The 27,282-nt window shown below is 42.0% G+C and overlaps 3 protein-coding genes across 3 annotated transcripts in view; 2 read left to right on the forward strand and 1 right to left on the reverse strand.

The window, feature by feature from the left end:
- Nucleotides 1-488: 488 nt before the first annotated feature.
- NUP43 (nucleoporin 43) lies at nt 489-15,036 on the forward strand. Its single transcript, XM_047769963.1, has 8 exons — nt 489-931; nt 1,246-1,368; nt 2,238-2,315; nt 4,194-4,374; nt 5,765-5,900; nt 7,362-7,513; nt 10,518-10,640; nt 14,316-15,036. The coding sequence occupies exons 1-8, from the start codon at nt 812-814 to the stop codon at nt 14,543-14,545; spliced, it is 1,143 nt and encodes a 380-aa protein (XP_047625919.1). The 5' UTR covers nt 489-811; the 3' UTR covers nt 14,546-15,036.
- An 8,818-nt stretch (nt 15,037-23,854) lies between these two features.
- Nucleotides 23,855-24,570, reverse strand: LOC125120610 (serine/arginine repetitive matrix protein 3-like). The gene is given in 2 exon segments (XM_047769120.1): nt 23,855-24,366; nt 24,369-24,570. Coding segments are annotated over 2 exon segments (714 nt in total).
- The window catches only part of LATS1 (large tumor suppressor kinase 1), a 42,652-nt gene continuing 39,308 nt past the window's right edge, over nt 23,939-27,282 (forward strand). Inside the window, exon 1 of the mRNA XM_047769964.1 lies at nt 23,939-24,394. The gene's annotated coding sequence lies outside the window, so the exon portion shown is untranslated. The remainder of the gene's footprint in view (nt 24,395-27,282) is intronic.

The raw sequence follows: 27,282 nt of genomic DNA on the forward strand, positions 1-27,282 counted from the left end.
GGTCTAGATATTAAGGGATATATTTATTTAGATCATCTTGGGCTGAAGTAATAGGAAAAAAAAAACTAGAGGAAGGAATTAATCCTTGAAAGATAGGGAAGATTCTGAGGCAGAAAGGAATTTTTTTTAAGGGCGGAGGTAAGCAGTCGACGTTACATTTCAAAATCATCTTTAATTATATGCATAAATGAATTGAGGAAGGCTACAAAGGCAATGAGAGTCAAAATTATAACTGGGGTCTTCAGAATTCCAACTCGTTTGATAGTGTGTATTAAAAACCTTGAAGAGAAGGATTTGTTTAGGGGACAGGGAGAGAGAGGCTTTGAATAATAAATTGGTACGTTAATGGATGTACTTCCATGAGAATATAAGGATTTTGAATCTTTTCTATGACGGTGAAATTCAAGACTGAATGCTTAGGTGTGGCTATTAGATCTTTTCTCTCTCATTGACTCTTTTGCTTTTTGCTTTTTAATTTGTTATGCATTGCACAGTTACTGCAGAAATGCACCGCGTCACTGTTCACATGCTGACTTTGCAGGTTTGGAGCAGGTCCTACAGCACGGGGACGGGCACACTCTAGCCTCTGTTCAGAGCCGCCTGGCTGAGGAAGGGCGTCCCAACTTCTTCCCACTTAGGGGCTGCTGGTTCTTTCCCCCGCACTGGCGACGGAGGAAAATTGGCCCTCTGCAGCCACCGTCCTCTTGAGGTCCGGTCCAATCAAGGCTTAGCGGAAAGGGGCGGGACTGAGTGGCGCGCGCTGTGCTTCTACCTCTGCTTCTGCCTCTACCTCCCCCGGGTTGTTTTCAGCATGGAGGAAATTTATGCTAAGTTTGTGTCACAGAAAATCAGCAAGACCCGTTGGCGACCGCTATCTTCGGGGAGCCTGCAGACCGCGGAGACCTTCGCCACGGGCTCTTGGGACAATGAGGTACCCCTACTCCCTGGCCGGGGAGCCCCTGCCTCCTCTCTCCCTCCTAGAACTGCACCCCCGGCTGCCAGCGCGCGAACTCTCTCCGATTCTAGCTTCTCTCGCCCTTCTCTGTCCCCTGAATGCCTGTCTCATGCTCGGTTGCCCAGTATCTCAGAGCCATCGATGGTGTATGTGTCTGAGTCTCGAATCTCGTTGTGTTTTCAAGGATTATCATCCCATTTGCCTAAAATGATTTTAAAACAAGGTTGATTGAAGGCAATGAAAATTTTAATTTCAGCGAGTTTGACGTGTATTTCGTCTTTGCTTTACAGGAAAATTATGTTTCACTGTGGTCTATTGGAGATTTTGGGAACGTGGACTCTGATGGAGGATTTGAAGGAGACCATCAGTTATTGTGTGACATCAGACACCATGGTGATGTAATGGATTTACAAGTAAGCCTGTGTAATAGCCAAAAGCTAACTTAAAAAAAAAACAAAAAGCAAAAACTGAGAGTAATACATTTAGAAACATCAAGGACCTTAACGTTTGTCTAGTCTCACCCCGGGTTCAGCAGAAACGGAGTTCTCTAAAGGTTATGTATGATTGGCCAGCATCATATAGACACTTATTGGCAGAATCAGGACTGGACAAGGGAATGTGGAGTTAATCCTAGCTTGTTGTTTGTTTAATTGACCCTACTATGTGCTAAGCACTGTTTTGGGAGCTTTACATAAGTAATTTAATTCTCATCACATGCTCGTGAATTAAATATTGTTATATGTATTTCACTAATGAGAAAACTGAGACTAAGATCTTTTGAGCATGTACTATGTGACAAATACTGTTCAAAGCACATTACATGTTTTTGCTTTTTGAATTCTCATGACACCCTGAGTAGGGATTAGTTCTCTGACTTGCAGGTTTGCCAAAGCTTAGAGAACTTAACTTGGCTAAATCTCAAAACTAGTAATGAGTGGAAATGGAATTAAGTTTTCAAATTCTGATCTGTATGATTTCAAAGTCTCTGCATTTTCTTCTGTGGAGAGCTGCCTAACCCTGAGAATGATACTTTCCTAAACCTTTATTGTAGTGGTCCCAAATTAAATCAATTGTAGGTGTGCAATTGAGGGGGGGATTATTGTTATTCACTCTTGATGAAGATACTTTTATTTGTATAGCAGTTTTAATTTTCACATTTTATTTGCATAGCATTTAGAGAGTTTGCATTTTAAAATTGTGACACTACTAATTGAGGTAAATAAATGGGGCTCTTCCCTACTATTATTTATGAATCTATAACAAGCAGGAATTTTGTATTTAGTTTTTTGACCAGGAAAGAATTGTAGCTGCTTCATCAACAGGATGTGTAACAGTTTTCCTTCACCATCCAAATAACCAGGTAAAGAACTTTTGTTGGAGAACTCAATTTTTGCATTTTTATTATTTTTAGGAAGGCTTAAAGAAAACTGTGCTTAATAATGACACAAATAATAAAGTTTTAAAGTCTAAAAACATGGAGGGGAAAAATGTTGTTATATCACCATCTTTTAGTAGATTAATTCCAGAATCATGTTCATGTGAACTTTCATTGAACTTAGGTATCTCTTAAATTCTATGAGATTATATTGAACAATGTGATAGTCTGGCAAGTCATTTTCCTGTACTTCTCTTTTAAGATCCTATTCTGGGAGTTCCCGTTGTGGCTCAGTGGTTAAAGAATCCGACTAGGAACCATGAGGTTGCGGGTTCAATCCCTGGCCTTGCTCTGTAGGTTAAGGATCCAGCGTTGCTGTGAGCTGTGGTGCAGGTCGCAGACTCAGCTTGGATCTGGCGTTGCTGTGGCTGTGGTGTAGGCCGGTGGCTACAGCTCCAATTAGACCCCTGGCCTGGGAACCTCCAATGCTGTGGGTGCGGCCCTAAAAAGACAGAAAGACAAAAAAAAAAAAATCCTGTTCTGGTCTTTGAAGAAAGGAAGAGCACGGACTAGCACAGGCATCATGACAGAGAATAGGAATAGCTACTTTGCTTCTATAGATAGACCCTAGGTTTGAATTAGAAGAGAGGATACACTGTATGAAGGCTTGACATTTTTTCAATGCCTTTCATGTGTGCCAAAGCCTATGAGTGCTGACCCTCAGAGCATAGTGGTCAGGGCAGTCCTTTAAAATAGGCCCACTTGGAGTTACCATCGTGACACAGTGGTTAACGAATCTGACTAGGAACCATGAGGTCGCCGGTTTGATCCCTGGCCTTGGTCAGTGGGTTAAGGATCCAGCATTGGCATGAGCTGTGGTGTAGGTTGCAGACGTGGCTCGGATCCTGAGTTGCTGTGGCTCTGGTGTAGGCTGGTGGCTACAGCTGCAATTAGACCCCTAGCCTGGGGCTCTCCATGTGCTGAGGGAGCGGCCCTAGAAAAGGCAAAAAGACAAAAAAAAAAAAATAGAATAGGCCCACTTGAAGTTACAGTTTTAAGTTGTTGGAAGAGAATGCTTATTTAGATTTGGGGATTCTAATAGGCATGCCTACTAAACATAAGACCCAAATCCTAAGTGTTTTTCTTAATGGAGTCATTTAGAAAGTGCTATAGAGCTTTATCTCTTAGATATAAGCCAGCTCCCTTAAGAATTTAGGGTTGCTTTTGAACACATAATTACCTAACCCTAAAAAACATTTCTTTAGTTTGAGCTAAGTTTGGGTGTTTGTTTTGTTTTGTTTTTGTCTTTTTGCCTTCTCTAGGGCCGTTCCCGTGGCATACGGAGGTTCCCAGGCTAGGGGTCTAATCAGAGCTGTAGACGCTGGCCTACGCCAGACACACAGTAACGCTGGATCCTTAACCCACTGAGCAAGGCCAGGGATCAAACCCGCAACTTCATGGTTCCTAGTTGGATTCGTTAACCACTGAGCCATGATGGGAACTCCAGTTTTTGTTTTTGTTTTTAGCAACACCCCTGGCATACAGAAGTTCCCAGGCCAGGGATAGCACCCACGCCACAGCAGTAACCAGAGAAATAACAGTGACAATACCGGAACCTTAACCCACTGAGGCACTAGGGAACTCCCTAGGATATTATTAAATAGCATTTCTTTTGAAACGAATCCACTGTATACTTAGCTTTAATAGTAGTTTCTAGACATTAACACTTGGAAATACAAAGGGAAAAAGTTATTATTTTTCTAGAAGGGTATAAGACAATTTTAAAACATATTTTAATTGGGGAGTGTACTCATTTTTCAGAGCTTCGCTTGAATTAATCATATTCTCATTTCTGACACCTAGACTCTGTCGGTCAGCCAGCAGTGGACAACAGCTCACTACCACGCGGGTCCAGGCAGTCCTTCCTGTAGCAGTGCACCATGCACAGGTGTTGTCTGCAACAGCCCAGAAATTGTCACAGTTGGAGAAGATGGTCGAATAAATCTCTTCAGAGCTGATTACAAGGAAGCTATAAAAACTATAGGTAAGAAAAAATCATATTTCTTTTGTCTGTTGCACAGTAATGGAGTACATACCATGTGCTAAGTACACACAGTGCTAAGTGTTTGAGGGATTTAAAAATAAAGCAGAATCCCTTTATCAAGATAGTATATTTGGAGTTCCCTGGTGACCTAGCAGTTGAGGAGCCAGCATTGTCCATGCTATGGCTCGGATCACTGTTGTGGCTTGGTTTCAGTCCCTGGCCCAGGAACTTTCTCATGCCATGGGCACAGCCCCCCAAAAAAAGAGAGGCAGTATATTGTTGAGGCCTGTGTAAAAGAATGACACAGAGGAAAGAGAAATTTCGGGGGAGGGAGACTAGAGGGGATTATTGGATAACAAATTGAGGGGCAGGTGGCAATTAATTTAATCTAGTTTCTACACCATAAATAATACTAAAAGGTGGTATACCAGATAAAGGGAATATCATGGAGGCAGGGTAAGGCCATTCAGAGAAGGACAGAAAGTATAGTTTGAACTGACTTTAGATATTTGTATAGGAGAAGTGCGAGATAAACCAGGAGAGGTAAATTGTCACGGTATGAAGAATCTAATGCACACCTATAAAGGTTACATCTTGTTAGGTGGGCAGCTAAGGAGCCATTGAAAGTTTTTGGTCAAAAGGGTGCTGTACCCCCTGTCATGCTTTAGAAGGGTTATTCTAGTGTAATAGTTCTCAACCATGCTTTGCACAGACTTGCCCATCACCTTAGACCTCCTAACTCAGAACCTCTGTGAATTGAGCACATAAAGCAGTTTTTTATGTTTTTATGATTTTCAGTTCAGAAGAACACCATTTGTTTAACTCTTAAGGACCATTGCCTGGTGGCAGTTTGGAGGAATGTCACATAAGTCTATAAGTATATACTAAACTAAGTGGCATAAGTTTAAACACGCTAGGAAAAAGTAAAGGACCATGAAAGCAATCAGAAAGGACTTCATAGAGGAGGAGAGAGCTGATGAGGATAAAAATGAATAGATTTGAGATGAGTCAGTGAAGTAATAAAGGGTCAGAATGAGGAACCAATGTTTGACCTAACAGTACAGAGGTGCTAGATTAAGCAGTAGTAGGAGATAAAATTAGGTATAGAGGAGTTTGAATGACTATCAGAAATGGAGGGTAACGATCTTAAGTGGAAATAGAGAAATACAGGAAAGCTTAGCCCTCTATTTGGAAAATAGTTCAGGTGTCCTGCGGGTGATATAGTTTTTCTATCAAAGAGAGTCCATTTTAATATGTATATTACTGGATATTTCTGTAGAAATTTTACTGACTTATTTTGTAATATTTCAGTCAATAGAGGGAATGCAGTTTAAGATTTTCATGGAAAAGGGGGACCCGTTAACACACACTGCTGTTTTTTATATTGTAGACAATGCAGATAGCAGTACACTCCATGCTGTAACCTTCCTTCGAACGCCTGAGATTCTTACAGTAAATTCAATTGGACAGTTAAAAATATGGGATTTTAGACAACAAGGAAATGAACCCTCTCAGATATTATCACTGTAAGTTTTGATTTATAATTTTAGTATAAAGCAAAGTTAATTTATTTAATTGCTTATAGCAACTTTAAATCATATATTTTAATTGCACGTTAGAATAATCCCTCATTAAATTTGATAAAGCAAGTATAATTGACATTCGAACAACATAGAGAGTTAGGGTTACTGACCCTCTATGTACTGTAGATTACGTAAAATTTACAGTTGGCCTCCATGTACCCAGAATCCTCTAAAGAGTTCCACATTCCCCAGATGCAACCAACTGCAGATCATGTAGTATTATTTAATTGAAAAATACTCACATATTGGAGTTCACGTCATGGCTCAGTGGTTAACAAATCTGACCTGGAACCATGAGGTTGCAGGTTCGATCCCTGGCCTTGCTCAGTGGGATAAGGATCCGGCGTTGCCATGAGCTGTGGTGTAGGTCGCAGACATGGCTTGGATCTGGTGTTGCTGTGGCTCTGGCGCAGGCCAGTGGCTACAGCTCCGATTCGACCCCTGGCCTGGGAACCTCCATATGCCGTGGGTACAGCCCTAAAAAGAAGACAAAAGACCAAAAAAAAAGAAAAAAGAAAAATACTCACATATAAGTGGATTCATGTTGTTCAAGGGTCAACTCTATAATTTGATGGGCTTGGTACTACCATGCTGCATTCAGCATGTTGTATTGATTGAAAGTTTATATTATCTCTTGGAATTTTATATTATTTAATGAGGAACTTATTTTTGCTCATCAAATGATTTTATTTATTATTTTTGGTTTTGTTTTTTGGGGCTGAACCTACAGCATATGAAGGTTCCCAGGCTAGGGGTCTAATCTAAGCTACAGCGGCTGGCCTATACCACAGCCACAGCAACGCCAGATCCTTAACTCACTGAGTGAGGCCAGGGATCCAACCCACAACCTCATGGTTCCTAGTCGGATTCGTTAACTACTGTGCCATGACGGGAACTACCAAATGATTTTATTAATAGTGGGTATAATACACTCTAGATGTGATTGGGAGAAAAATACAATCAGAGACTTTTTTCTGAGCAGAAACCCCTTTTCCATGTGTAAACTTGTCTTCTCTAATAAGAAAGTAACATGTATCAAGCTGAAAAAAAGTATAAGAACTAAGACATAAATAAGGTAGAAATAAGGAATATGCTGTTTAGTTGGTACATAATGTTTTTAAAAAGCCAAGAAATGGAAATATTTCACATATCATCAAGTTATCTTGCTCCTTGTGCCTCCAAATTGAAGAGAGAATGAGTAACTTTGGCCTTTAATTCCCCCTCCCAAAATTCTACTTTTTAGAAATATACTTAATGTAGTCAGTTTTTGACATGATTTAAGTTTAGCTAGTAGCTTCAGCCTGAAGTTATCATTTAGTTCCTGGAATGAAACATGTTTCATGGGTTATTCAAAGATCCATCATATTTTACTCCTTTTTGAAGTCGTTGTATCTCCCGTTAAAGGACCGGTGACCGAGCGCCGCTCCACTGTGTGGATAGACATCCCAACCAGCAGCATGTGGTAGCTACTGGTGGCCAGGATGGAATGTTGAGTATTTGGGATGTAAGACAAGGTACAATGCCTGTGTCTCTACTGAAGGCTCATGAAGCTGAAAGTAAGTATTGTGGAAATAAGTATATTTTTGGGGGGTGAACTATATGATATTGTAAGCAACTTTTCTTTTTTTTTTTTTCTGTCTTTTGTCTGTTTAGGGCCGCACCTGCGGCATATGGAGGTTCCCAGGCTAGGGGTCCAATCCGAGCTACAGCCACCAGCCTACACCACAGCCACAGCAACGCCAGATCCGAGCCGCATCTGCAACCTACACCACAGCTCACAGATCCTTAACCCACTGAGCAAAGCCAGGGATCCAGCCCGCAACTTTATGGTTCCTAGTTGGATTCATTAACTACTGCGCCACAACGGGAACTCCATAAGTACCTCTTCAAAATGTTACATATGGATTGTTCTCCATCAGAGCTTTTGATTGAATTGTATAAATTTGTAATGATTAATCTTTTTTTGACATTCACATTCTTTACCATGTTTTATTATTACACACAACTCGCTGTGATTATCCTTATATGTTCATCTTTATGTGCTTTTTTTTAGGGTAATTTTTTAGAAATAGAATTGATGAGCCAAAAAGTTAATATAATTTTAAAGTTGTGATTCATGTTGTCAAAATACTCTATGTAAAAATAATACCAGTTTATGTTGGGAAGTGAGAATGCACATTTATTTTTTTTTAGGGCCACACCTGTGGCACATGGAGGTTCCCACGCTAGGGGTTGGAGCTGTAGCTGCTGCTGGCCTACACCAAGTTCACAACAATGCCGGATCCTTAACCCACTGAGCAAGGTCAGGGATCGAACCTGCGTCCTCTGGATGCTGGTCATATTCCTTTCCACAGAGCCACGACAGGAACTCCAAGAATCCACTTTTCCCGTGCAAATGCAGGCTGTTATTTTTAATATTTGCTAATCCGTGTGTTCTTCAATTTATTTTTATAACTTTTTTTTTTTGCTTTTTTTAGGGCCACACCCATGGCATATGGAGATTCCCAGGCTGAAACAGAGCTATAGCTGCTGGCCACAGCCACAGCCACAGCCACAGCAACACAGGATCCGAGCTGTGTTTGCAACCTACACCTCGGTTCATAGCAATGCTGGATCCTTAACGCACTGAGGGAGGCCAGGGATCAAACCTGTGTCCTCGTGGATGCTAGTCTGATTCATTAACCACTGAGCCACGAAAGGAACTCCAACTTTTTTTCCTTTTAACAAGAACAAAAGATATAGTTGTTTGTTTTTTTTTTAATGTTTGTATTTTGTTTTTCATTTTTGGTTTTTGTGGGGTTTTTTGTCTTTTGTCCTTTTAGGGCCACACCCACGGCATATGGAGGTTCTCAGGCTAGGGGTCTAATCGGAGCTACAGCTGCTGGCCTATGTTGGAACCACAGCAACGCCAGATCCGAGCCTCGTCTGCGACCTATACCACAGCTCATGGCAACACCAGATCCTTAACCCACTGAGCGAGGCCAGGGATCGAACCTGCAACCTCATGATTCCTAGCCGGATTCATTAACCACTGTGCCACGACGGGAACTCCAGTTTTTTGTTTTTTTTTAATGTTCATGTTTTTTAATGTTTGTCTTTTGATTTTGGTAGCGATTCTTTGGCTGAACAGAAATTTTTCATTTTATCACCACCTGCTAGAGTGGATTATAATTTTAAATTCTGACTTAAGTTGCTATTAATGCTTAAATAAAAGTATAAAAGAGAAAACAGTATGCCAGTATTGTAACTCTTCAGTCTGAGTAAGTTTCACATGATTACTTTGGAAAAGTAAGTGATTTTAAGATTATTTACTAAGCAAATGAAAGGATAGAAATTTTTTCCCTCTTCTAGGGAGTCTGTTGCTAACCCAGTGGTAGTTAGAATTATAACCTTTCAGATCTCTGCTTACCAGCCCGTTTTTAACTGCCAGCCTGTATTGTTAAGTCGTGTAGACACAGAAGTGTAGTGTCTTGTGTGTGTTTTGCATTTATCCTGACTCTTGGCTAGAAATGAAATATGATGTATTATAGAGGTTTGTTTTCTAATTTGAAGGTATATAAATCCATAAGCATCTAGATTTGGGCAGTCTGCTAATGGCTCTGCAGGCTATTTTGTCTCACTTTGTTTTAATCAAACAGTACTTGATACAGAGACTTACCTAGAACACATTCTTTTCCTGTGGCAGACGGCCTTTTTTGTTTTGCGGCAGGATGTTTGATTGAGGTAACCGTCAGAATGAAAATGCCAGCTAGCTGACATATGTCTTGCACTTTTTATGCTACACTCTGGGCACTCTCTGTGCTGCCTCTCTAAGGTCACTTAACCCAGAATCACAGATGCCTTGTTCATAGACGACTGTTACCTTCATGCTGCAGACAACCTCCTAAGGCGTCCTGGCTAGTCCTTGGCTCCCAGATGTCTGTTGGCACACAAAGTTCTCTGAAAGTTTAGAGCTTGAGGAATCCCCAGTCCCAAGTTGGCTTCTTAAAAGTCCTTCATCTGAAACCAGATCTGGATTTTTGAATCATTTCCAGGTTTTGGTTTGCTGGGAGCTAGTTTCTATTTCTGTGATACAGGCCAGAAGTCCAGAGTCCTGGCACAAGCCAAAATTGCACTCTGCCTCTTAGCAGTTCATCTGGCTACTACTGTTATCGCCCTCTCCCTCTCTTTTTCCAATAATATAACCTTTATATGTTAATGACACAGGAATTGAAAGTAAGAGAACTTAACAATTTTTTAAAAATATTTTCAGAATTATCTATCCATTGTCATACTTTTCCATAAAAAAACATAATAGGTCAAGTGATTAGCATTTATTTTCATTCATTTGCTGGCCCAAAACACAAGTAGATTTAATTGACTTCTTTCTCCTATCTACATGTTTTAGCCATTTGGAGAGTTATGTCTTTTCTTTGATCCTGAAGCCTTTGGTACTTATCACAGGATTGGGGTTTGAAGGCATATGATGGAGGTTAATGGAAGACGATGCCTGGAGACAGGGTTTTAATGTTGGTTCAACTGATGTACACGGGAATAAGCTTCTTGGTCCTTATCTTTCAGTGTGGGAAGTTCACTTTCACCCATCCAACCCAGATCATCTCTTTACTTGTTCTGAAGATGGATCTCTCTGGCATTGGGATGCCTCCACAGATGTACCTGAGAAATCATCGCTCTTTCACCAAGGTAAAGAGTTTTAATGAAGATTCTCTTGTGTAAATTTATTATATTTTTCAATACCAGAATTAGAAATTCTCACATATTTCTAACATTAAGGTATTTCCCTTCTGTGGCCTCAGGGTAAATTCTAGGGTCTTAGGGCTTGAAATCTGAGAGTCAGCAACTTACCACTATACTGCTGATAACTAGAAATGCTATTAGCTGGGCAGCCAGGGCTCTTGTCTGTGAGTACATTATTGTGGGCCCTCATGCCATATGTAGGCTAGGCATGGACAACTTTCTTATATTCCATTGTCAAGGGTGTAGGGCAAAACAAAATTTCATCTTTTATGTATAAGGTACTGGTTTCTCCAGACTATAAGGGCCTGTCTCCTGATTAAAGACAGAGGTAAGTAAAAGTTAGCCATACCTGCGGCATATGGAGGTTCCCAGGCTAGGGGGTGAATCGGAGCTGTAGCTGCCAGCCTACACCAGAGCCACAGCAACGAGGGATCCGAGCCGTGTCTGCGACCTACACCACAGCTCACGGCAACACCAGATCCTTAACCCACTGAGCAAGGGCAGGGATCGAACCCGCAACTTCATGGTTCCTAGTCAGATTCGTTAACCACTGAGCCACGCCGGGAACTCCCATCAAGGGGTGTTTTTGTTTTTGTTTTTCACATTTTCTAAGCTTCTTGGTTTTGAGTTTGTCTATGGTTCCATTCATTCAGCAAATATTTACCAAACACTATCTTGTACTGGGCACTCTTCTAGGTGTTACAACCTACGACACTGAGCAGAAAAGCCTTGAAACACACAGAATAAATATTCCAGTAGAGAGTAAGTCAGTAGATAATGTTTTGGTAAAAGTCTAACCAGAAAAACAGAAACTAGCCTAGATTTAGAGGGAATTGGTTTCACATATATTAGAAGAGCTAGAAGAACAAGGGGAATAGGAGGGATGCTGGAAGAGCAAAGAAGAGGAATGCGCAGAAATGAACAATTGCTAAAACTGCTGCTGCACCATTGGAAGTGCTGTCGGAGTTGGTTTTGGATCAGCAGAAGAGGTGCCCCCTAAGCCAGGGCTGGTATTACTGCCTGTGTGGTAGTACCTGGAGCTTCTCCCCATCCCAGTCACCCACAGTAATACCTCCCGTGGGCAGGGTCCACCTGGAAGGCAGAAGGCAAGGGAGTGTGGAAAATGGAGTTTGTCTCTATGACACATAGTAGAGCACAGCTAAGTAGAAAAGGAAGCTAAAGCAGAAAGGAAAAGTACTAGACCAAATACCCTAAGGACTGAAGAAGTGTGTGGAAAGTAGGATAAAGAATTAGCCGGGGGAAGGGCCGCTGGGCAGAGAGAACAGATTTGAGCAGAGATCTGAAGAAGTAAAGGTACAAGCGCCAGGAAAGTATTCCAGGTAGAAGACACAGCAAGGAGACAGAACAGCAAGGAGGCCTTTGTGGCTGCAGTTCAGTGATTGGGTGTGGAAGAGGGACCAGATAGTGAGAGGAAGCTCAAAAGCAGGACTTTGTTGACTGGGTTGAGGCCTACAGAATTTTTTTCTAAGTGTGGTAGAAAGCCACTGGAGAATTTTGAGCAGGGGAGTGGCATAATCAACTTGTGTTTTTCCCAAGAATGACTTTGGCTACTGCATGGAAAATAGACTGCAGGGAGGGATGGTAAAGGTGGAAGCAGAGAGAGCAGGGAGGAGACTTAGCACAGTGGTTCTAAGGCTAATTTTCACAGTATTCAAAAGTAATGTAAAATATAGGAGCAGAAAAGAAAAATGAAGAGGAAAGGAGCTCCCTTCATGGCTCAGCAGTTAATGAATCCAACTAGGATCCATGAGGATGCGGGTTCGATCCCTGGCCCTGCTCAGTGGGTTAAGGATCTGGTGTTGCTGTGAGCTGTGGTGTAAGTTGCAGATGCAGCTCAGATCTGGCATTGCCGTGGCTGTGGTATAGGCCAGCCGCTACAGCTCCAATTCGACCTGTTGCCTGGGAACTTCCATGTGCCAAGGGTGTGGCCCCAAAAAGAAAAAAAAAAATCAATCAGCAATATTTAAACCCACTGATCTTTTTCTTTTTCTTTTTTTTTTTTAAACCCACTAATTTTTAAGCTTCAAGGTATCAAGGACTTTGCCCTGTATTCCCAGCACTTAGCACAGAGCCTGGCATATATAATAGGTACTCAGCCATTTAGTGAATAAATGAAATCTGTCCTTATTTGATCTGGAAAGAAAATTGCAAATGATGGCTAAAACTAAAATATACTGCTTCTGCCCCCACTTAATCCTATATTAAATGCAGGAGTTCCTGTCGTGGCTTAGCGGAAACAAATATGACTAGCATCCATGAGGATGTAGGTTCGATCCCCTGGCCTCGCTCAATGGGTTTAAAGATCCAGCATTGCTGTGAGCTGTGATGTAGGCTGGCAGGTGTAGCTCTAATTCAACCCCCTAGCCTGGGACCCTCCATATGCCAGGTGTGGCCCTAAAAGACAAAAAAAATATGCAGACCACTGTCAGAGATAAAAGTTTACAATCCGGTAGTGTTGTAAAATTCTACTTTTAAGAACATTTACCTAAATAAAGGCTGAGAAGAGTTCCCGTCATGGTTCAGTGGTTAACGAACCGGACTAAGAACCATGAGGTTGTGGGTTCGGTCCCTGCCCTTGCTCAGTGGGTTAACAATCCGGCGTTGCCGTGAGCTGCGGTGTAGGTTGCAGACGAGGCTAGGATCCCGTGTTGCTGTAGGCCGGTGGCTACAGCTCCAATTTGACCCCTAGTCTGGGAACCTCTATATGCCATGAGCATTTTTGCCATTTCTTGGGAGCGATGTTTTTTTGGCATACTTATCTAGAAATACATCCAAAAATTTTCTTATGATCACTTCGTTTTTTTGATTATCTAAGAGCTTAGATGTCTGTATATTATCTACATTTACTCTACTTGTCTTTTGGCCATTTTGCTATATTTCTGAGACTTTCCATTAAAGAATAAACAGGGGAGTTCCCGTCGTGGCGCAGTGGTTAACGAATCCGACTGGGAACCATGAGGTTGCAGGTTCGGTCCCTGACCTTGCTCAGTGGGTTAACGATCCGGCGTTGCCATGAGCTGTGGTGTAGGTTGCAGACGTGGATCGGATCCCGCGTTGCTGTGGCTCTGGCGTAGGCCGGTGGCTCCAGCTCCGATTCGACCCCTAGCCTGGGAACCTCCATATGCCGAGGGAGCGGCCCAAGAAATAGCAACAACAACAACAATAACAACAACAAAAAAAAAAAGACAAAAAAAAAGAATAAACAGGAAGACAAAGTCAAAATGAATCTTCTCCTTTGCTGAAGTTTTCAAGTTTGATAGCCATTTTATCTCATGGAAATTTGAGTGTTTAATATCACTGAATAGATCTTTGGTCAGAAATGGTGATGTGAATCATTACAAAATAAACTAAGATAAAATAAAATATAAAAAAAAAGAAAGGGTGATGTGTTGGAGTTCTCTTGTGGCTCAGCGGATTAAGGATCTGGCGTTGTCACTGCTGTGGTGCTGGTTTGACCCCTGGCCTGAGAATTTCCATATGCTGCAGCACAGCTGGGAACTAAAGAAGTTTAAACCTTGCCTTTTTTAAATATGAGAATTTCAGATGTTTACTAGGATAAATTTCATCTTAAAAAAATGTTTTCCTCTTTTTTTTCCCCAGGAGGAAGAAGCAGTACTTTTTTGTCTCATAGCATTAGTAACCAGACTAATGTTCACCAATCTCTTATAAGCTCCTGGCTCAGCACTGATCCTGCCAGAGACCGTATTGAAATCACAAGCTTGCTTCCAAGCAGGACTTTGTCTGTGAACAGTTTGGATGTTTTAGGTCCTTGTCTTGTTTGTGGAACCGATGCAGAAGCAATTTATGTTACTAGACAACTTTTTTCATGAAGCAACTATAAGATTTCAGGTAAAACATACAGTTAGAGCCTTTCAAATTCCAACTTCTATGCAAATTTTTATTGTTAGCAAATGTGAACTTTACAGGGGAAGCGTCCATAAACTATCGTTAATGTTTATGCCCTGTTTTGGCTTGTTAGTTGAATATTCCTCTAACAGTTGTTAGAGTCTAGTTGATAACCAATGGCAAAATAATTGAAACGTGTGGAAGAATGTCAGAGGGATCCTTGTGCTGATAAATGTAGCACTTTCAAAACAATTCTGGACAGCTGTGGAACCAACTCTACATTTTTGATGACGTAGGGCTTAATAATGTCAAACCACCAGTGGGTTCCTAATCCTTTTTATCAGCAGTATGTGGGATATACCCCGCCCTGGTGGCATTAGCCCTTGTTAGTCTTTATTCTTTTTACTGCACATGTTTTCTGCAGTTCCTCCACATTTTATTTCCTTAGTGATTTTAATAAACTTTTTCAGAAAGATTTTTTTTTTCTGTCTTTTGTTGATTTAGGGCTGCACCTACGGCATATGGAGGTTCCCATGCTAGGGGTCTAATTGGAGCTGTAGCCACCAGCCTACACCACAGCCATAGCAACACCAGGTCCAAGCTGCGTCTGCGACCTACACCACAGCTCATGGCAATGCCAGATCGTTAACCCACTGAGCAAGGCCAGGGATGGAACCCGCAACCTCATGGTTCCTAGTCAGATTCGTTAACCACTGAGCCACGACGGGAACTCCCCAGAAAGAATTTAATAGAGCAAAAATGACAAATTTTTTGTAGTGTTCAGATTTTTTTCAAGTTGAAAATGTTTTGACAGATTCCTTTATTAGAATAGGTTTGAACAGAATTTTGTCAACTCCTTAGATTCATCTTCATTTTTCTTGAAAAGAAAAAAGACAAATACATTTATCCTAAGGATTTTGCTCTTTTTTTACACTGTATTTGAAAATTGCTGAACTGGACATTGTGCAATAAAATAGAATTTGACATTGATGAGTAAGCTGACTTCCAAACTGATATATGATGGGTAATATGTATGAGACTAGTATGATGGGGTGGTAAGAATAAAGAGTTTTTCCATCTTTATCTTTATCCAAAATGTTAATGATACCCTAACATGCAGCATTTTAAGACAATTTAATGACATTGTGTTTCCAAAGTTTGTTAGATTAAATGCATTATTGAATTGTAAGACCTTAATGATAAATCACTCCTATTATACAAATAAACTCTATGTTTATTTACAATTCCAATAATAGTAATTATGAAGTTTTGGGGTTTTATCCCAATAAATATTTTCAATTTTTTTTTAATGGCCACACCCACAGCATATGGAATTCCCAGGCCAGAGATTGTATCTGAGCCACAGCTATGGCAATGCTAGATCCTTTAACCCACTGCACTGGGCCAGGGATGGAATCAGAGTTACAGCTGCCGGCCTACACCACAACCACAGCAACGCAGGATCTGAGCCTCGTCTGACCTACACCACCGCTGACACCAATGCCAGATCCTTAACCCACTGATCGAGGCCAGGGATTGAACCTGAGTCCTCATGGATACTAGTCTAATGCATTAACCGCTGAGCCATGACAGGAACTCTGCTGGTAGGCTTTTTTTTTTTTTTTTTTTGTCTTTTTGCTATTTCTTTGGGCTGCTCCCTCGGCATATGGAGGTTCCCAGGCTAGGGGTCGAATCGGAGCTGGAGCCACTGGCCTACGCCAGAGCCACAGCAACGCGGGATCCGAGCCGAGTCTGTAACCTACACCACAGCTCATGGCAACGCCGGATCGTTAACCCACTGAGCAAGGGCAGGGACCGAACCTGCAACCTCATGGTTCCCAGTCGGATTCGTTAACCACTGCACCACGACGGGAACTCCCTGGTAGGCATTTTTAATCTGTTTATAGTTTCAGTGCTAGGGCTGATTTTTAAAACTCTGTTGTCACTGAAGTCATTCAGGAGTTCTCTTGTGGTGCAGCAGGTTAAAAATCCAGCGTTATCACTGCACTGGCTTCTGTTGCTGATTTGGCGTGGGTTCGATCCCTGGTGGGGGAACTTCATATGCTGTGGGCAAGGGCAAAAAAAAACCCCCAAAGTCATTCATTATGGAAAAAAACAGTCAAAGAAAATTTTAAGTACTTAGAATCTGAAACAGAGAATACTTTTCATACCTTTTTCTATTCATGAATATATATGATTTCCTTGTAAAAAAAAATGAAATATATGTGTATTTGTGGATGCACATTATCTAGTAGTGAACACATGGATTCAATAAAAATATATATATAGCTAAGAATTGTCCTTTGACTTTACATTTCCCTTTGTATGACTGTCTCACTGCAGCCTAAGGGGCAGTGTCCCTCTCTTCACCCAGTGCAGGCACCCTCCCATTCCGCTCAGCAGGCTAACGTCCTTGCTTGGAATGAGCCCAGAGTCGATCTCATTCCTGGAAGACACTAGCTCCCAGGTGGCACATTTCCCATGTACAGCAAGTGGCAAATTTGTCGTGCCTCTGCTTTGATCCATAGTATCTGCTGCTGTAAAGTTTGAAAGTTTCATATATGAAACCTCCCTTTCCAGCAGCAATGTGTATAGTTTCCTTTGATCATTACAGTAAATAATTGGTCGAGGGAGGGAAGCAGACACGTAGGCTTATTTAGCATACTAGATTGGACTGGAAAGAAGTTTGAAGTTTGAAGCTTTGCTTTGATTTAAGGGTATTTGTAGTCGTAAGTACCAGAAAGTACATTTGGATAGTGTTACATTTTCCATCAACTGATGAATTCTGCCAGTCTTAATAAGAAACGTAAGTTTTATGTAGAATAAATAAAACCCTAATTTATGAATTTGCTCATTCTCGCTTACTGCCTTTATTCATGAAGCTATCAAATAGAATTTCTTTTGAGGACTAGAGGATGGCAGAGGTAAGAGATATTTTGGAGAGCATCTCCACCCTAAATTCAGTCATCACTTCCATACCATTCCCAACTCACTGTCATCCAGCCTTGACTTGAAAATATACCATGTGAGTTCCCTGGTGGTCTCGTGGTTAGGATTTGGCCCTTTTCCCCCTGTGGCCCTGGTTCAATCCCTGGTCTGGGAACTGAGATCCCACATTAAGCCACTGCACACCTCAGCCAAAAAAAATTATATTTTATATATACAAACACACACACACACACACACACCACAATAAAGTTGCCAATTTCCCAATGTAACCTTCTCATTTATATAGATCTAACTGATACAGCATTATGGCAGGGTTTTAATGTGTGAGTGAGATCTAAAACAATGATAAAAAAAAGGTAGAATCATGGAGTCCTCCTATGGCACAGTGGGTTAAGGATCCATTGTTGTCTTTGCAGCAGCTTGGGTTGCTTCTGTGGCACAGGTTTGATCCCTGGCTCAGGAAATTCCACATGCCATAGACATGGCCAAAAAAAATAAAATAAAATTTTAAAAATAAAAATAGAAAAGGTAGAACCATATTATTGTGGGTTAACGAAATGATCATGTGACCCTACTGTGAGACAGAACCTATCACCATCATTTTATCGAATTTGCATTACGGTGTGATGCTTTACTATAAGGTTCTACTAAAGAAATGAATCTTCACGTACTGAACTGAAATTTGCTTCCATTTGTCTTCTTTCCTCAGGAGCTACAAAAAACAAATTTAATTCCTTCCATCATATATTCAAATATTCAAAACTACTAATTGCAGCTTCTTTGGGGTAAACGTTTTAAATCCCTTCAATGGTTTCTTGTGGGCAAGGTTCCCTTGCCCACCTTTCTTGCCATTCGTGGCAAAATCCTGCTTACCTTTCCAGAATCCTTTTTTGGTGTCATTTTCTCAAAAAGCCTTCTCCAGCCTCTGACAATCTGGGCTACATTGTACTCTGTATCAAAAGCCCACTGTGCATAGCTTGTATTGTGCTTGCAGCCATTTGTCAAGTGGCCTGTCTCCCTCTACTGGACCACAGACTCAAGAACAGGGCCCATGATGGAGTGTTGTATTAACGGTGTTTAACATAACATCTGATAGAGTAAGCACTGAATCAGTCCAAACTGAACTAAACTCACAATTTTAAAATACTTAAACATTTGAGAGTTCCCACTGTGGCTCAGCAGGTTAAGAACCCAACTAGTATCTATGAGGATGATGGTTTGATCCCTGGCCTTGCTCAGTGGGTAAGGATCTAACGTTGCTGCAAGTGGTGGCACAGGTTGTGGATGGGGCTGTGGTGTAGCCTGGCAGCTGCAGCTTCAATTCAGCCTCTCGCCTGGGAACTTCCATATGCCACGGATGTAGGGGGAAAAAGAATTTTCCAAAGGCCGTCAGTAAAGTGTGACTTCCTAAGTGAACACTCTTCTAGTGATGTCTGCCTCCCTGAGAGTGTGACAGAAATCTGCCATCCTGGTTCTGGATACAATATTCCTTTGTAATGCTGTCTCAGCTTATTTCAGCTCTTCTGACATTTGTTTGATTAGACTGCAGAGTAGTTTAAAGAATTAATTTTTCACAACTGATACTCCCTAAACCATACTTTTCGTTTGTTTTGTTTTCTTTTCTTCCCTAGGCTGTACTCTCGGCACATGGAGGTTCCCAGGCCAGGAGTCATTCCCCTGGCCTACACCACAGCCACAGCAACACGGGATCTGAGCTGCATCTGCAACCTACACCACAGCTAATGGCGATGCCCCACTGAAGGAGGCCAGAGGTTGAACCTGCATTCTCATGGATACCAGTGGGGTTCGTTACCACTGAGCCATGATGGGAACTCCCATACTTCTCTGTTCTTGACCTAATACTGATAGTTTTTTGTCTTGTTTGGCCACACCCACAGCATGCAAAAGTTCCTGAGCCAGGGATTGAACCTGTGACGGGAATCCACTGAGCCACTGGTGAACTCCAGTGCTGATAGTTTTGATTCTTGCTATAGGTCCATCATTCCTGTTAAGACAAATTTTATTTCACTTTAGAAAAGAGCTAACAATCACCTTTGAATCTTTTTTTCTTTTTTTTTTCTTTTTGGCTGTCCTGCAGCATATGGAGTTCCCAGGGATCAGATCCCAGCCGCAGTTGCGAACTAAGCCACAGCCGTGGCAACATCAGATCTTTAACCCCCTGTGCTGGGCCAGGGATCAAACTTGCATCTCAGCATTCCCAAGACTCTGCCAATCTCACCACAGTGGGAACTCCACTTTCAAATCTGTTCTGCAGAAACTGACCATTTTCAGAATTGCCCAGCGGGCCCTCTACTCCCTCCTGCCGTTGGTGAAAAAATATGTTAAATGGACTGAAGAGCTTAGACCCACTCCTAGAGTCTTCCCAATTAGCAGTGATACGTACATCATTGCTATTTGGCTACAGGTGAAATATTTATAAACAACCTAATTTATTGACATTCTGGCCCATTCACTTATCTCATTCGCAAGGCTATTGTGAGAAAACACCTCTGCTATACATAGCTATCAGCCTATCAAACTTTTGGCATAATTGAAAAATTCCTTGTCCTTTGTGAATAACACTTCTATTTCACAGTATGCTGGAAACATCCTCTTGATAATCCATTCTAAAATCCTGTCCAAGAAGCATATGAAGTTCACTCGTATCATTTATATCAATCTTTCATTTAAGCTTATGGTATCAATATAATATCTAGCTCAGACTAATTACATGGTCTTAAGCAGTAGCAATGCTTTTGTTTTACAGGTAATAAAACCTTGGGAGATCCAAACTATCATATGCACCAGTTTAAACTATTTCATTGGTATTATTCTGAACCACGATTAATGCAAAGTGGCAATATAGAATAAAATAACCAATGGCCTAGACCGCAGTAATCTTAGCATCAAAACAATTACAACATTTCACTATAGTAGAAGAGGGAGGAAAACTTTGAAGGGGATGGGGGTGAGAAAGAAGAAATAGAATGACTAGAATCTAGCTGGTCAAGTAAAAAAAAAAATTAATTGAAAGTATACTAATGTTCAATTCCAAACTCTCATGTTTGGACTTTGGGGGAACAGTAGCTGACAGACCAGCTTAAGACAGCCATCAAAAATGCATCAACTCTTAGAGGAGAACATAGGCCAAACACTCTCTGACATAAACCACAGCAATATCATCTAAGATCCACCTCCTAGAGTAATGACAATAAACAAACGGGACCTAATTAAAAAGTTTTTGCACAGCAAAAGAAACCTTAAACAAAATGAAAAGACAACCTACAGAATGGGAGAAAATATTTGCAAATGAAGAGACTGACAAGGGATTAATCTCCAAAATACATAAGCACCTTGAGGTCTGCATGCAGCTTAATACCAAAAAAAACCAAAATAACCATCAAAAAAAAAAAAAAAGGCAGAAGATCTGAATAGACAATTCTCGAAAAAAGACATACATATGGCCAAAAAACACATGAAAAAATGTTCAACATCACTTACACCAGCCAGAATGACCATCATCAAAAAGTACTAACAGGAGGAGTTCCCGTCGTGACGCAGTGGTTAACAAATCCAACTAGGAACCATGAGGTTGCGGGTTCGGTCCCTGCCCTTGCTCAAGTGGGTTAAGGGTCCGGCGTTGCCGTGAGCTGTGGTGTAGGACACAGACGTGGCTTGGATCCCTCGTTGCTGTGGCTCTGGCGTAGGCCGGTGGCTACAGCTCCGATTCGACCCCTAGCCTGGGAACCTCCATATGCCGCGGGAGCGGCCCAAAGAAATAGCAAAAAAGACAAAAAAAAAAAAAAGTACTAACAGGAGTTCCCCTCATGGTGCAGTGGAAACAAATCTGACTAGTAACCATGAGGTTTCGGGTTCAGTCCCTGGACTTGTTCAGTGGGTTAAGGATCTGGCATTGCTGTGAGCTGTGGTGTAGGTCACAGATGAGGCTCAGATCCCGAGTTGCCTTGGCTGTGGTGTAGGCCAGCAGTTTCAATTCCGATTGAACCTCTAGCCTAGGAACCTCCATATGCCGCATGTGCAGCCCTAAAAAAAGACAAAAAAATAAAATAGAATTTCTTAGCCAGAGATCCTACAAGCAAGGATACCCCAGTAGCAGTGAGCACACCTAGAACCCAGATTTGGATTCTAATACCATTCTCCAATAAAGGAAACCAGGGCTCCTTGGAGGGGCAGGAAATAAACCAGGTAGGTTGGAGCATTTGGTAGTGCCAGAAAAAAAGTTAAAAAAAAAAAAAAGCCCCCAATGATAAAATGTCCAAATTATTAACTAAATATCCATGAGTCCACATTGATAAGTGATAAATGTTTCAAAAAATGGACAAGAGACAAATCTGCTCAGAAGTCCAAATAATTTTTGTAGTAGATCCTCTGCTCTCAAGGAGGAAGAACATAATTCTCCATTCCTAAGTGTGGCCTGCTCAGAGTCCTCCCCTAAAGTGGTAGGAAATCCAGACTTCTTCCATGTGTGCTGCCTCTGTTCTTACAGTCACCCAAGCATGGAATTTGGCCCCTACATCTGTTGACAAAAACAAAATTATACAAACTACTATACTTAAAATAGATAAGCAACAAGGATTTGCTGTATAGCATGTGGAACTCTATTCAATACCTTGTAATAACCTGTAATGGAAAATAATCTGGAAAAGAATATATATACATGGATCACTTTGCTGTATACCTGCAACTAACACAATATTGTAAATCAACTATACTTAAAAAAACAAACAAAAAAACCAACCAAAACAAAAACAATGAAACCAAAAAAGCCCTCTTTCATGAAGCATTGAAGAGTTGAGTAGGCTGAACCTGGACCAAGGGTTTTCCATTACAGGAACACAAAGACCTTCAAATACACTGGAAGAGGTTGCTAGTAAGCATTTCCCTGGCTTTTACCTCGGTCTCTCACGTCCACCCCCTCCCAAAGTCTCAGACACTTGTTGGTTGGTTCTTCTGATCATTCCCTCTCTCCTTTCCCTGCTCTTTGTTCCTCCTAATTCACAGGAGTAAACCCTTTAGTCTCAGAGCGATTTACCGAACTCCTTGAATTATCTAGGATTTTTTCCAAAGACCTAAGTTTTTGAAAATACCTGCCTTTAGGTTTTGAGCTTCTCTGTGGTTCTAACATTTATTTGTTCATTCATTCAGCAAATGTTAACCAAACGTCTTTGAGGAGCTTAAATGAGAAAATTCTGTGGGCTGGTGACAGAGGTGACAAAGTTTCGGGGGGCAGCATGCTCTTCCAGATACATAATCCTGGAAAGAGCAAGCAGGCCTGTGGACATACTAGATTCATAAAATGTATATAGTTTTGAGGCTGAAAGATACCCTGCTGGTCACTTAGTTCTCCAGCTGAAGAAAGACCCAGGGCTATTAAGTGACTCCCTTTGTTTTTGTTGTTTGGTTGTTGTTTTTGGTTTCTTTTGTCTTTTTTAGGGCTACACCCACAGCATATGGAAGGTCCCAGGCTAGGGGTGGAATCCAAGCTGCAGCAATTGGTCTACAGCACAGCCACAGCAACTAGGGATCCAAGCCAAGTCTGCGACCTACACCACAGCTCATGGCAACTCCCAATCCTTAAGCGAGGCCACACATTGAACCCTCATCCTCTTGGATACTAGTCAGGTTCCTTACCGCTGAGCCACAACAGGAACTTCCCTTAAATGACTCCCTTTAGATCATACCTTTTACAAACTCTACCTGTGGAAGATAGACTTTCAACCAAATGCTCTTGGAATGTAATCTTTTCTTTCATCATAAGTTTTCATATTTGAACTTCTGGAAATAGTAGCCAGCCACTAATTCGACATCAGAAAAAAAAGAGGCTTTGGTTTAAACGAATAATAGCTAGTCTCCAGCAGAAATGTGATGAAAGGAGATATTTGAAAGTACTAACTGCATATATTTTCTAGAGGCAAAATTGGCAAAGGCCATGGGCAGAGAGTGGAGGGGATCTTCAAACATCATAAACCCAACGATCCCATCCCGAACTTCCAATTCCATCTAACAAGATAAAGCCTCTGTCGCTGCAGTCAAAATTATTCCAGTTATGGTAATAATGATTTCCTTTTATACCGATTCAGTTGACAGATTATTCAGTTGACAGAAATCTCTGAACTCCCTAGTCTGTTCGTGTTCGCGAATATATTAATCTGACTGATTCAGAAAACAAACTCACGGATGTACTCGGGGAAAGAGTGCTAAGCAAACATCAGTTAATTTCAAAGCCTCTAGAAATTCCGAAACCCGAGGTCCACCGCGAGGTTTCAGAGAGCAACTCACGGCTGTTACCTTTTGGAAATTAAACTCTTGCAGAGGCGCACCTTTTATTCTACATTCGTCCTTCCACAGAAAGCGCTCAATTGAGAAAGACACTGAACTAAATGAGTGGGCTTGGGAGGCGGAGAGCCGAACGCCATCAGCCGTGGCGAGACACCTGGGGAGCGCAAAGCGGGGGCGACGCGGGGCGACGCGCGGGCACACGCAGGGGGACGGGCGGCCGCGGAGGGCGGGAGGCCGGCGGCGGCGCGCCGGCTCCCCACGGCCGGGCGGGCAGAAGCCCCCAGTCCTCGGCCCCCGCGCAAGCGACGCCGGGAAATGCCCACATCCGGGAAACCTGCAGCGGAGTGCGGCGGCGGCGACACCGAGTGGAAGGCAAAATGGCGGCGGCGGCGGCGGCCTGGTGCTGAGGGGAGAGCCAGGTCCCCGCGACCTCCGCGACGGGCCGCGCTGGCCCGCGGCAGCCCCCCGGCGTCTCTGCCCGCCCTGCCCCACCGGGGACACTTGGGGTCCCTGGGACGGGCTCCGGCCGCCTCGACGCCCGCCCTCGGGCCCGTGCCGCTGTCCAGGAGCCCCGCTCTCTGCAGGTAGGTCCGGGGCTGGCGTAGCGGGTGGGGCTCACTCTCTCCTCCGGAGCCCGCGTTGGCGGGGCGGTGGCCGTCGGGGCCCACGCCCATCCCCGCTGGCGGGGGTCCAGGGGCCGCTGCGGACGGGCGGGCCGGGCCGGGCCGGCCCGGTACGGGCCCGATTTGGCTGGTTGCATGGACCTGAGCGGAGCCCTGCCCTGGGGAAGCGAGGGTTGGCCGCGCCTGGGGCTGGAGGAAGAGCCCCAGGCTTTGCGGCCTTGGAGGTTCAGGTTAGCCCGGGAAGATCCTGTCTCACTGGAGGCCTTGCGCGGACTGTTTTCGCTCACACCTCCCTCCACCCTTGTCTCCAACCCTCACCGGTCAGCGGTGTTCAGGAAGGAAGGGATAGCGAAAGGTGATTGTGAAGGAAATGTGCAGTGAAGGAGCCACAGTTCTTTCATTCCAGAAGGACCTGCTCCTGGATATATACCTTGAAGAAATTCTGAGAATTTCTATTTACAGTCCACTGTAAATAGGTTGCTGTTCATAGTTGGAAGGGATAGGAGAGATGGAGGGAGTATGTCTGTAAATTCAGAAAATGAAGGAAAGGAAGTTCAGGGGACATTGTTTATTGTAACTTCAAAAAGACTTTGTGTCACAAAGAATGACTCTCAGGTGAAGTGATTTAACCCCATTCTTTCCAGTTGGAAGCTATTTTCTTCTTCAGTTTAAAGTTCTTTTCTAAGGGAACAAAAATTAATGTCTGTTGACCCATATGTTAATACGACTCAAAATATTACATCGTTATCTAGAAGTTAATTTATAAATCTAGTGAGAACTATAATCTCGCACACAGTATTGTATCACTCCAATTTTGGAAATGGACTTGAACCATGAAGAGTGTCAGGTCTTATGGATTGTTATTGAGGACTAAGAATTTTTTGTCAGATTTCCACCATATAGAAGAAAAAGTCGTATATTATAATTGTAATGAATGTGCTCTGCTAAGGTGTCTATGTTCGTTATTTAACTACGTTTATTTTTTCCTTTAATTAGTTGACACACGGGTAAAATGAGCTAGTTGATTCCCTAAGGCAGTGGAGGAATTTGATTTAACAGTGAAAGAAGTAGCATTGTGTTCCTCTGATTGGCTGTTACTGCAAGAAACTAGATCATGATACAGGCTAGAAAAGGCGCATTTTTTCCTATGCCTGAGTATTTAATAAATATGGTGACAGTCTTCAAAAGCAAATAAAAATATTTCTGCTAGATATATTTGGCATGATATGGCACGATATGTGGATTTCTTTCTTTAGGTTGAGTTTTTGTTTTTGTATTACTCTACATAGTGTAGCCTTAGAACAGTTCCAGCTCTGGTTATTTAGTTTTTGCCCTAGATGTGATATTTAGATTAGTGGTGGATTTTTGTAGACTATGAAAGTTATTTAGTCATTGAACAACATTTTTATCAAGTAGAAATGGCAGTCATTTTTCAAATGATGATAAAATATAATGATTGTTCTCACTTTTGATAGGTTAACTCTTAGAAAGTGAATTGGAGAAAATGTCATCAGAATGCAGAGATTCTTACATATTACCATATGGACAGCTAAGACTATACTGCTAAGACAGTACTGTTGCTTTTCTCATAACTGATTTAGTCAAAGCTTTAAGACACCATCTTTTTTACAAGCCTAGTTCAACCTAAGGTATCAATTTGAAATCTTCTTATGTAATGGGCTCTCTTCTTTTCCTAAGTTGGGTAAGATATCAGCAATATTTGTTTGTACTTATTGACATTTGTACATCTGATGAAGGTCCAAACTTTCTAAGAAATGGAGGGTTTGTCTGTTCAGTCTAACCAAGTTATCCCTTCAAAGAATGTGAGTCATGATCCCTTAGGAAAACTCAAGATGTAGGTATGATAAAAAAGAGCCTTGGGAGTTCCTGTTGTGGCCCAGTGGTTAATGAATCCGACTAGGAACCATGAGGTTTCGGGTTTGATCCCTGGCCTTGTTCAGTGGGTTAAGGATCCGTGTTGTCATGAGCTGTGGTGTAGATTGCAGACGCGGCTCTGATCCTGAGTTGCTGTGGCTCTGGCGTAGGTCAGTGGCTACAGCTCCAATTGGACCCCTAGCTTGGGAACCTCCATATGCTGCATAAGCAGCCCAAGAAATGGCAAAAAGACAAAAAAAAAATGACATGGAAAAAAGAGCCTTGGGCTGTTTCAGGATATGTGGAGTCCATTCCTAGCATGACCTCCAGCTGGCTGTATGATTTTAATGGGGCCACTTTACCTCTCTGGATCCATTTACTCTAGATCAATTCAAATTATAATTTAAAATAAAATACACACACACACACACACACACACACACACATCCAATATCCAAGATACCTCTGCTTTGTCAGTCTGTGCTTAGTGGGAAAAAATAAGACAAGTACAAGAATAGGGCAAAAACAAGTTTTATTTGCCTGTGTAAAGTGCATTTGAAGTTCAGAGGAGGATAGCAGCTGGCACTTCAATGAAAGCTTCATGAAGGAAGCATTTGAATGGCACCATAAATGCTGGGTATAATTTCTACAAGAAGGAATATGGCAGAGGGTCTCCTAAGAAGAGTAAGAACATGAAGGTAGAGAAGCACAAGGCACATTAGCAGAAAGCAAGTAATTTGGCTTGGTTAGAGTATATGTTATACAGGGAGAATCTGGGTAAGATAGTGGAAAAAGATATAATAAGATAATAACTAACATTTATTTAGTTAGGTGTGTATTCTAAACTTATTTAATGCTTTAAATTACCCTATTAAATAGGACCATTATTGTCCATATTTGAAGATGAAGAACTGAGGCACACCTTGCCTAGATCACAAAGCTAGTTATGGATAGAACTGGGATTTGTACCCTAC

Source organism: Phacochoerus africanus, chromosome 2, assembly GCF_016906955.1.
Source record: "Phacochoerus africanus isolate WHEZ1 chromosome 2, ROS_Pafr_v1, whole genome shotgun sequence".
NCBI lineage: Eukaryota > Metazoa > Chordata > Mammalia > Artiodactyla > Suidae > Phacochoerus > Phacochoerus africanus.

Bases quoted from the DNA above. Each gene is read 5' to 3' on its own strand.
- NUP43 (XM_047769963.1), top strand. From the start codon at position 812: ATGGAGGAAATTTATGCTAAGTTTGTGTCACAGAAAATCAGCAAGACC. The intron at 4,375-5,764 runs GTAAGAAAAAAT...TTTATATTGTAG, and splicing joins GGAAGCTATAAAAACTATAG to ACAATGCAGATAGCAGTACA. The intron at 10,641-14,315 runs GTAAAGAGTTTT...TTTTTTCCCCAG, and splicing joins ATCATCGCTCTTTCACCAAG to GAGGAAGAAGCAGTACTTTT.